Source organism: Buceros rhinoceros, unplaced genomic scaffold (assembly GCF_000710305.1).
Source record: "Buceros rhinoceros silvestris isolate BGI_N320 unplaced genomic scaffold, ASM71030v1 scaffold13481, whole genome shotgun sequence".
NCBI classification, from domain to species: Eukaryota; Metazoa; Chordata; class Aves; order Bucerotiformes; family Bucerotidae; genus Buceros; species Buceros rhinoceros.
The window spans coordinates 1-11,389 of NW_010394900.1; the positions used below are offsets into that span (position 1 = coordinate 1).

The following is an 11,389-nucleotide window of genomic DNA, read 5'->3' on the forward strand; positions in this document are numbered from 1 at the left end:
CATTTAATTACATTTACATTAAATACATTTACGTTAGTACATTATTGATTACGTTTCAGTTGTTCTACATCTGACTTTTTTTTAAGGAAAAAACTGTCAAGGCTATCCTACCGTTCACTTTTCATCCACTTAGTTTTTCATTAGCCCTTGGTATATAAACTGACCCTATGGCCTGAGGAAAGCACCCTTACAGAACTGCAGGCTGGTTTTGCTGCCAAGGTATGGTCATGCTTGACAGAAACTCCATACCTGTGCAATGAAATAATAGAAATAATGAGTTCAGGACTTCAGCTTTATTTAAATTCTGTGTCTGCAGTGAGGCCCAATAGCAAATATTCACATACCTAATGTGCTTGCATGCAAAGTGGTTAATGTGTAGTACAGCTGCATTAAAGAATAATACCAGTAAGAGTGATACCTTTTTTTGATAATAGAGTTAACTTATATTGAGTAATATCAGCGGTGGTTTTGTTTTTTTTTTAAACATTATGTTATGAAGGTGTATTTATTTAACACAATCCTGTATATATGAGATCAGGACAAAAGGTTTTATTTACACTTAATGTAGTATGCTCTTCATTACTTCTAAATGTGCTAGTTTTAGATTCATTATTAACCATCATCTTTTGTTAATACTTAACTAAATTCCATACCATATATTCCATACCAATACCATAACTAAGTTCTGGTTGATATATAAATAATAAGACTTTTTTTACCCACAGGATTTTTTGTTACAGCAGACAATGTTAAGAGTAAAGGATCCTAAGAAGTCACTGGATTTTTATACAAGAGTTCTTGGAATGACGTGAGTAGAAGTTGTCTGCTACAATAAGTTTGGTTTTTTTCCTGCTATTTGTCTGAAAAGTTTCTGTTTATTTTGGTGTAATTATGTCAATTGGTCTAACTACATAAACGGTTCTGGCCCATCAGATGGGCAGTGGCAACCCCTGACAACTCCCATAGTACAGTTAATGCCTGAGCTGCAAATGAACTAATATGGACTAGAATTTTTTTTTTTTTTTTTAAATAGGTCATTTAAATTTGCTTAATTCCTCCTCAGAGAGCCTGCAGCTAACTGGTAACTTTTATGACCGTGCCTATAATCAGGAGTCATTGCTATAAATCTTGAAATTAAGTTTTCTACTAGTTCTCAGAGGTAGCTTATGACCACCTCTGGTCATAAGAGACCAGGGCAATGGAAGCTGGAGACAAGGTGCAAACTCAGCCTTTTGGAGAAGGCTGTTGGGAGGCAGATGCCCTCCTGTAGCCTAATGGATTTATGCTAAGGCTCTGTAAACATTCTTGACTCTTTAAATGAGTTTTTTTTTTTTAAATCTAGCATCTTTTTACACATCTTGAAATGAAAACAGACTAAAGCTAAATAAACTTCCACTTTAATGAAGATATGGGTGTGAGAAAATAAAAATTTAGTACCTAGTAGGCTGGAAAAGAAATAAGATTCATTTTGCGTGCCTCCTTGTTCTGGCCTACATAAAAACGCATACCTCAAGTATTTTTTTCGTTGATTGAATTGTCACATGTGAAATGGGTTTTATCATTATAGCCACCTATTGTAATTGTAAAACTATTTCATCTAAAGGTATTTGTTTTTTAATCCTGCTGTGTTGTTAAATTTTGTGTGGTGCCAGTGAGCTTCTCAGAACAAGTAAGTTTCAAAGTAAATCGTTTTATTTCGTGGTGCTATTTTAAAGTGCATGAACATAAAGATCTTCCTGAGAAAATATGGCCAAGTAGCAGAATGGTAACATCAAGATGTGAGCCTTTGTGTACTGGCTTTGTAATTCAGCTAATGATAGTTTGGCTTTTAAATATTTGGGGTTTTTAATTTTTGTAGGTTTGAAATGTGTTCTGGAGCATTTCTATTCAATAGTTCAAAATGTAGCTATTTTAAGATGTGGATTACAGTCTGAAAGACAAAAAATCACAGCAATAATTCTTCCATAGGGAAGTATCTTTGTTTATTTGCAAGCCACCTGGTTACACTTTTAAGTTACTATTTCAAAATAATTGTTGCTATTTAGACTGCTTCAAAAATTTGACTTCCCTACTATGAAGTTCTCACTCTATTTCCTGGCATATGAAGATAAAAACGATATCCCGAAAGATAAAACTGAGAGAACAGCTTGGACCTTCTCTAGAAAAGCTACCCTTGAACTGACACAGTAAGTATTACTATACTGAGGGGTGACATTTAGCTAACAGTGATTAAACAGAAGTGGAAGAGTGTAAATCCTGTTGGACTGAATAAAAATATTAATCATTACTGTGGAAACATCTGTCATATGGCCTTAAAATGAGGCTAATTTCTTGGATACTTGGCAAGCTTAATCTTTCTCTTTTCAGAGCTCTTTCAAACTGCCAGGTGAACAGTAGTACGTAAATATGAAACAATGCTTGCCGTATTTTGAGTATGCGTGCCACTTGGATAGGGAAGCCACAGAATTTAGCAAAACCTAGTGTGGTTAGAACTTTCTTTAGATCTCCAAAGCATCCTTATAATGGATAACTGTCACTTTGGGAATCTAATCAAAAGAGGTATGAAGTCAAAACATAACACTCCCCATAAACAGGACAATGTGATTAATGCTACTAATCATTGTAATTGTGCGAAAAGAATCTCTCAAATACCCCACTGTCTTGCTTAGCTTCAGGACCTGCTGCCTTCACTGTTCCCCAGTGATGGGTAAATAAACTGAATCATGTAGCATAACCTTCTCTCTAATCTCAGTGAGACAGGAGTGTCTCTGCCTCATTCAACCATAGAACTTAAATACTCAGGAAGGGCTGTGAACATCACTGGATTATCCCCAAGACCATCCCTAGGACCCGTGACTAGGCAAAATCTAGATAGTTCCGTGAATGCAGCGAACAACTGAAATTCTCTGATTTTTTACAAGAACTTCTCTAGAGGAAGCTGCATGTTTAAGGATTTGTTAATTTTGATGGTGCTCTTCAACGTGTAGTAATTTCTTCTTACAGCAACTGGGGCACTGAAAATGATGAAAATCAGTCTTATCACAATGGCAATTCAGATCCCCGAGGATTTGGTAAGTCTTTAGTTTTGTGTCTATGGTTTTTAAGCTTCGGTTTATTGTGATTACATTTTTTTGCTCATATATTGGGAGAAAATGGAGTTTCAGACGTTTTTTAAAAAACATCTGTATAATACAAATTCTCTGTGCAGGTTGTTGGGTAAGTATATGCTGTAGGATTTTTTTTTTTGAGACGTAGGAAAAAATATTTTAAACTTGTATGGATGAAAAGACTTTTCTAGTAGGTTAGTTTGAAGAAAACATACTAGCACTAGGAAAGAAGAGAACTTGCATCTTATCCTTTATCTCTCTTCTCCTAAACTTGTATGGATGAAAAGACTTTTCTAGTAGGTTAGTTTGAAGAAAACATACTAGCACTAGGAAAGAAGAGAACTTGCATCTTATCCTTTATCTCTCTTCTCCCACCATGTATGCTGTGAAAGTTCATTAAAATACACAAAGACGTGTTTCAGAGTAATAAGCCACAGTTAACACTTTCTACAAAAAATATTTTAAACTTGTATGGATGAAAAGACTTTTCTAGTAGGTTAGTTTGAAGAAAACATACTAGCACTAGGAAAGAAGAGAACTTGCATCTTATCCTTTATCTCTCTTCTCCCACCATGTCTGCTGTGAAAGTTCATTAAAATACACAAAAGACGTATTTCAGAGTAATAAGCCACAGTTAACACTTTCTACAAAGAATCAAATCTTTTGGCAAGCAAACACATTCTATGTTAACTAACGAATTAGCTACTGAATGAAGAAGAGTAATCGTCCTTGTCTATCAGATTATTGTGGTGTTTATACTGATTTTCATTTGGATTTCTATTTTATAATCCACTGGTTACCCATTTTAAGCTAGAAGGAGGATTCTATTTCTCTGCAGCACTGAGGGACAGTATTGGGTGTCTCGATGTTTTGAGTGCTTGAAAGTTCAGGCTTGTGAAATAGGTTTCATGCTCAATCTAGCCTCTTGACATTTAAAGCTTCTGAATTCATTTGTAAGCTCAGGCCTTGCATAGTACTAGTGTTAGCCTCTACAAATACAGCATTAATGATAGACTCCTTGTACTGTTGAACTGAGCAAATCCAACAAAATCCTGTTATGTGGGCATGCTTCGAGAAAGGAAATAGAGATAAAACATTTTGATTGAAAATCATTATTTTTTCCTACTCTAGGTAATATACTCATCTAAACAATATGAGATATTTTAACTCTAAAGTTTCTTTTTAAGAAGGCATTACCGAAAAGCCAACTTTTTGAAGACTAAGATTAATGCACCGTTTCTGGAAACAATGGGTTTTTTGTATACAATTATGTATCATGTCAACTACAGCATGTAAACTTTTTGCGTAAGATGAAATGCTGAGCAAGCGTTTTCTTAGAACACCAACAATACTTGCAGTGTTCTTCACTCTTTACCTTCTTGCACAGGACACATTGGAATTGCTGTTCCCGATGTCAATAAAGCTTGTAAGAGGTTTGAAGAACTAGGAGTGAAATTTGTGAAGAAACCAGATGATGGTAAGTCTTGATCAGGAATGCAAGTAAGTTTTTTGACTTGTCTTAAATACATACTGTCTAGTAGATCTTCCTGGAAAGCTGGATAATTACATTTCTAGTAGTTGTCACTGCTTAGAAGGTGCTAGAACCAGTTACCCCTTCACCCTTTTACACTGGGGGCAAAACCAACAGTGGATTAATCTCTGTATAATTAATCAGTCTAGCTACATGCCTTCTGTGTGTACTCTGACCTTCAGTAAAATTCCTGTGTTCTGTTGAGGTTATAGTTTACTATATATACTACTGCTAGAGTCAATTACAGAATTTACTTTACCTGGGTCAGATTCACTTGTCACAATTGTTTGGTTCTTATCATGTGAAAATAAGATGACTCAGAAGATATCCCACCAGATAAAACTGAGTAATTCTTGACTTCACTGGCTGTTGTCATTTTACCTGTTCTGTCAGCTTTTGTAGAAATAGCCTCATTAGTCTATACCGTAGTTGAATTGTATAACATTTAGTAAAAAATGTATAATGTATAGCTCAGACATCTAGAGAGCACATAAACAAAGAGTGTGTATATCAAAATAGCCTAAAATGCAGAAATCAGTGGTGAGAAGTCTTGCATTTCCCAAGTGGATTCTCTTTCGTGAAAGAGACCTCATGAGAATTTTAGGACTGATGCATTCCAGTATAGACGTCTAATGCTCAAGAGCACGCACAGACCTATGATACTGCTTCCTTCTTGCTTTCGAAACTAGACCGTTGCCTGTACTAATAGTGGGGTGGGTTTTTTTGGTTTGAAAGTAACATTAATACATGAATCTTAAGTTTACATGCGTTGGAATTGATCCTCTAGATTCCTTTCTAGAGGAATAAGAACAAGTAATGAAAAGAGGCTTACGTAATTTTCATCTCACTGTGTTCTCGGCTGAAGGTAATTTAAGAAGTGTAGCAGAAAACTTTACTTGAAAACAGATTTCTTGATTTAAAAGTTGAACTCAGTATTTCCAGCATCTTAGCATTTCTGTGCCTTTTTTTATCTGTTTAGCACCTGTTGAATGCTGGGAGAGTTGACATGAGAGATCTGATTCTGTATCACTGTACAGCTCTAAATATGTAGGAGGGGAAACTTAGACTGTAAATGGAGTAAATCAGAGGAAAGAACTCTTGAAGCAATCCAAGGGGAAGAGCAAAAGCTGGTTTTTTTTAACATGAAGGAATAAAATTGGTGCAGTGAATGCCAGGGAGGAGAAAGAAGTTTTGGACTTCACATTCATTGTTTATGGAGGAGACTGAGAGACCTAATGTTTCTTTTCTTTTTCCTAGACTACTGAATCACTTGGAAGTTTTTGCAGCTAGAATATATTAAGAGTTAGGCTGGTTTTGTTATAGAAAATCTCCTAATAGACCAAGTGTAATTTGAAGTAGGTTGTTAATGTAAAGCTGTGCTATCCTGATTACTGTGGAAGACAACTTTTGGAGACCCTGTTTTAATGAGGAGTATTTTTTTGCAACAGTAAAATTTCAAATATTCCTGCCCTGCTCTTCTTACATGAAGTGATGCAAATGTGTACTGTAAAGCACATCAGGGGGACCATGACAACGAACAAAAACCAGTAACACAAAACTTCAACGTGGAGTCGGGAATTATGGGAAATGAACAGGGCAGAGGAACACAGGATTTTTTACTGTCAAAGCCATTTCAAGAAAATAATGTCAAAACATCCTGGAGCACAAAAATTTTTCTGATTTAAGAGGATGTATACTTACAGGAGCATTTGCAGAAAACTTCAAAAGATCACATTTCAAAGTGACTTTAAACTACAGCTTTGAGAGTAAGCTTGACAATTTAGCATACAAAGGTCTAATGCTGATAAACTAATCTGGGTGTTTTCAGAATTGGCTGTCTAAATTTGAACTAATTCTCATGCAAAAGGAAAAGAAGGTAAAATATTTTTCAAATAGTCATATTTGGCATTAAGAAGTAGTCATGTAGTCTTAACTTTTATCTTGTTTTTTCTTCTAATAGGTAAAATGAAAGGACTTGCATTTGTTCAGGATCCTGATGGCTACTGGATTGAAATTTTGAATCCTAACCACATGGTGACTCTCACTTAGTTCTAATGAAGTGTTTTATATAAGAGATGTCCACTTTTAGTCTGTTGGAGAAAGTATCTAACAGTGTTTGTGGAATTCTCGCTTAATGGAGAGGAATCAGTCGTGTTCAGAGTCTCATGTAAAACTATGCCCTGGGCCCTCACTGTACTTGAATTCCTCTTTTCTTGTACTGTGATGCCACTGCAATTTGTTTCTAATTGGTAATACTCAACCTTTTTTTGGAACAGTGCTCACACAGATTCTCCTCTTGAATGTTGATGATGTTAGTATTTCACTAAACACTATGGAAAGGTATGTGACCAGAAATTCAATGCGTCTCACGCTGTTCCTTTGTTACTATTGATGAGCTTCAACAAGCAGAAAAAAAACTTCAGAATTTTTTTTTTTTAATGAAGCCAAAATATCCTTAAGGTTTCATCACCTATCTTGCTCTTTAATGAGCAGCCTTAAACAGCCTTGCCTGGAACAAAAAACTTTGTGGAGGTAATAAATCAGTCCAGCAGAAAGAATTTATTCAGCCTTTCAGATTCTGGCTGCTGATTGACAGCCAAGATAACAGCTCTCATTGCTAACTCAGTCATCCTTCTTGTCTTTTCCAGCACTGGAAAGAACTTGCTCTAAATTTGTTTCAATGAAAGTCTGTGTCTATATTTAACTTAAATGCTGTGATGGTCTTCATTATGAAATTTAATGAAGAATAGTATCTGAACAGTTTCCTACTAGTAGATGTTTTGATCTGGCCTCTCAAAATGAGTGATGGTTACTGAAAGGATAAGCTGTAAACACCAGGAAAACACGCTTCATTTGCACAGGTTATGTGAATTATTTGATTTTATACTCTTCCACCTGTTATGAACAGTGTAAACCATGTCAAGTTTTGAAGTCCTGTTGTTTATTGCAACAAGGAAAAAACCCCTCTACCCTCTCTTCTGTGGTTCAAGTAGCACTTAACTCCTACCAAGTATTCAGTTATGTGACTATTGAATAGTGTAATGACACTGCAGTTCATTTACAAATAAAATATTGGTGAAAACTACAAAATATTTTTAAAGCAGTATGACCTGTTGCTTCACTAATTGTTGAATCTTATAACTGAAAGGCTATTTATTTTGGTTCATGGATTCTTTTTTGAGAAGAAATCTGGTAATAAAAGAATATGAATTGGGAGTGCGGTAGTGAGAAGGTAACTGTGTGACTTGATTAGCAGGGTGTTTTAGTAACCTGATGATAATGTGCAGGCTTAACTGTCAATAACTCCCTGGCTTTAAATGAGAAATGTAGAGAAGTACTGCATTTGATTTCTACTATGATAGTATAGATGTTAATAGCTTAAATGCTAAGTGTCACTGTCCTGTCTCTTGTGGGAAAACTGCCTGGCTTGCAGTGTAACAAGAATGGGGGCCAATTAGTATGCTTATCTTGTACCAGCCGTGGACAGGAATGCAGACTAATTAGTGCACTTAAAATTTACCTGATGATGAGCAGCAGTGGGAGGATGAGCATTTTGCTTACCTTGCCGAGATGCAGTACAGATGTTTGAAGTTTTACATCCTGGCCCAAGTACTGGGACTGTTGGGATTAGGTGGAAGTCTTACAGCCGGAGGTTGTATCAACAAAGCTGGAGACAAGGCCTGTTTGTCAGAGGTTGTACCAATAAAATGGGAGAGAAGTCTATAATCTGTAGTGAGCACTGGTTTTCCTTCCCCACCCGCCCTTTTAATTAATAGCACCATTAACCTTCTAGGAACCAATCAGCACGTGAGATATGACCGAGTCCCACCTCATCAGTAGGCATAAAATTAGTCTTTAGATTCTTCTGTTTCTGAGGAAGAGAACTCCAACTATCCAGACAGGTCCACCAGCCTGGACCTCTCTCTTACCCAAGCAGGGATGCCTCTTCAGTAGGACTTGTGCCTCCAACTGTATTGGATGTTACCTGGGAACTACTAACTTGAGCTTGATTTTTTGCAAAAGGTGTATTTATCAATGGCAATTTTGAACTTGCTATATCTTTCACCTTAATAAATCTTTGTAGCTTTGCAAATCTCGCTGAGAGTCCTAGGCAGCACTGTGAAAGCGGCAAATGTTGACTCTGTAAAGGGCTACGTGGATGTAATCCTTAGCTCTAAAGCACTGACAGATCCACTAAGGGTGGATTTAGCCACATCTAGAGGCCCCTTCCTGAGGGGCAGTCTGGAAAGCAGGGCCCTCCGCTCTGAACGTCATGACTCAATGGCAGGGCCTCCCTCAGCCACATAGCAGATGTTGACCGCGGAACTGTCTCAAAGTCCGTAGCAGGGCTCTGAAACAGGCAAATGTTAATGGATAGGTAGCTATAACATCAGCTTTGAAAGTAAACATAGGTTCAAACCATAAACATTATGTTCAGAGCACAGGTAGCTTGGAACATAAACAGTTCACTAAGTCGGGGACCAGGGCTGGATTTAGTTGCACCTAGCCTCCTCTTCAGGAGTCAAGAAAACAAGGGGGTCCATTCTGAATCTTGTGACTTCATGGGAGAGCCTTCGCCCACCTTGCAGACTCACACCCCTTTATGCAACAATCTCCTTATATGAAAACCCCTTAATTCTGACTGCCTCGTCTTAACAAGACAGCGGATATAAAGTCACAGAGCTCCACATGAAAAATCATTCATAAAACGTAATCCAAGGTATTTTGGGTTTATGCTTCATGTGAGTGTTAGGTGTCGGCAAAGGAAATGTGAAAACTGTTGCTCTGCTTAATACCCCCTGTGGATGTGCAAGCAATCATACATGCTTTGGGAGGTAGACATAGTAACTCAAAAAAATCTTTTTTTGGTTTTCTGTTTGTTTTACAAAGCAACCCTGATATTTTCAGTTGGCACTTGTATGATATTTTCTGGCTGGTCTCTACAGTATCCATAGATAATGTGCTTTAGGTGGTGCCTTACCAGTGTCATCAGGATACAGTAGATTCTTGCCCTTCTTGAATATTTGCCAAGTTGCCTTTTTTTTTTCTTCTGTGACAATAAACACTTGGTTATCTTTCTGCCCTCCTGTACTTTCAGGACTAGTACCTAGCCTGTTCCCTGTCGTCTTCCTTGTGCAGTTGATTATTGATTCTCTGGTATGCTAGGTCATTTTGATAGGGTCAATATAGTTACCACTGTTTGGAGTGAGATCTCCTGAGTAATCAAGCTGTCACTACGTGATATCACAGCATTCTTTCTCCCAGATGCGGGGTTTTTGACATTGCACCCCGTGCCTCAAGCAGGCTAATTCAGCTTAATAAAGTGGCAAAGATTTTCTTGAGTGCTGAGGTAGTTTTATGCCAAGAATGAGAACCCAGGTCAAGGCTCCTTAGTTTCCTGCATGGTTAAAAAAGCTGTTTGTTTGAGCAGGTCAGGTTGGCTCAGCTGACTCATGAAACCGTCCTACTTTAAAAAGAGGTATGCAATATTGCAGAATACCTTGCAGCAGTAATTAAGAGGACTCTTAATTTGAAGACATAGCTTCTGAAGTTAGCAGGATGAAAATAGTACCAAGAAGTTTGAGAGCTACAGCAATGAGACAAAGCACTCAGCTGACTGCAGCTTACATAGGTTTTGATGGCTAAACTGTGTTTTTCATACTTTAGCTGCTGGTGTTCTGAAATAGGAACTTAAAATGAAGTAAAATTCAGCTGAAGCACAAGTGCTAACTGCAGTTCCTCACTATTCAGAATCTCTCATTAGGTAGTGAGTAGAAAAATGTAGACTAACAGTGCTCTAAGTGAAGTTGTCTAAAACTTCTATTTCACTCAATACAGATACATCCTCTAAAGCTTTATGACCAAGGTGTGGGCAAGGGAAAAATCTCCAGATGCGACAAGCACGTAGCTTCATTGTTCGTATTTTATCAACATGCAGTGTTTCATTAGACCTGTTTCACCACACATCGAAGTACAGGTGTGACTGGAAAAGCTGTTGACTCCATTGTATGGAATCCAGTAACTGAATCAGGGGCGGTTTGGAAATCAGATGAGTAAGTCAAAGCACGTGCGTATGTAGCTCAGTGGATAACTAGGCAAGGCTATGCCAAAGGTTCTCTGCTTAGTACTCAAAAGTTACTCTAAGCATGTTTGCTAATCTTGGAATGACCCTTGGTTTTAAATACTTGAGAAAATGGAGACAATGTGATAAATGATGAGGTAATAGAAAGGAAACTAGGAAAAAAAACACAAACTACTTACAGCAGTATCATGAAGTGGACAAAGTATTTTTATTTTAGGAAAAAAAAGTGCCGCTTGCCATAGCAAGAACTAATTAAAACCAGTATTCTCAGTTACAAACTCCAAGAATAAACTACTAAAACCACTTAATGATTCTTTTAGGATACAACAAGATTTCAGATGTAAACCTTTATTTAATGATCTCACTGATTACAGACAAGGCTTTTTTTTTATTTCTTCCAAGGTGACACTAATTTTCAGCTAAATAAAGCATGGAATTAAATAGCATGTAGTGCTTTACCACTCGGAAGGCCTAACTTTAGCTTCATGCAGTACAGTAGAAATTAATCTAATGACCGTGCAGAGACAAGCACACGCTCTCCTTACAGACAGGAAGAGGTTCCCATTGCTTAGGAGAGCAGAATACGTGGGGATTGGCAAGGACTGGTAAACACACCGTTAAAGAATGGAAACGTGGTTTGAATTCAGCTGAGTAACCGCAGATGAGAAC

General features: G+C 37.2%; 1 protein-coding gene across 1 annotated transcript; it reads left to right on the forward strand.

Moving 5' to 3' along the window:
- Positions 1 to 725: 725 nt before the first annotated feature.
- Positions 726 to 6,978, forward strand: GLO1 (glyoxalase I; the record flags this gene model as incomplete). The annotated part of the gene is made up of 5 exons (XM_010145376.1): positions 726 to 808; positions 2,046 to 2,186; positions 3,004 to 3,071; positions 4,495 to 4,584; positions 6,599 to 6,978. Coding segments are annotated over 5 exons (471 nt in total), but the record flags the coding sequence as incomplete, so codon positions are not given.
- Between the last annotated feature and the right edge of the window lie 4,411 nt (positions 6,979 to 11,389).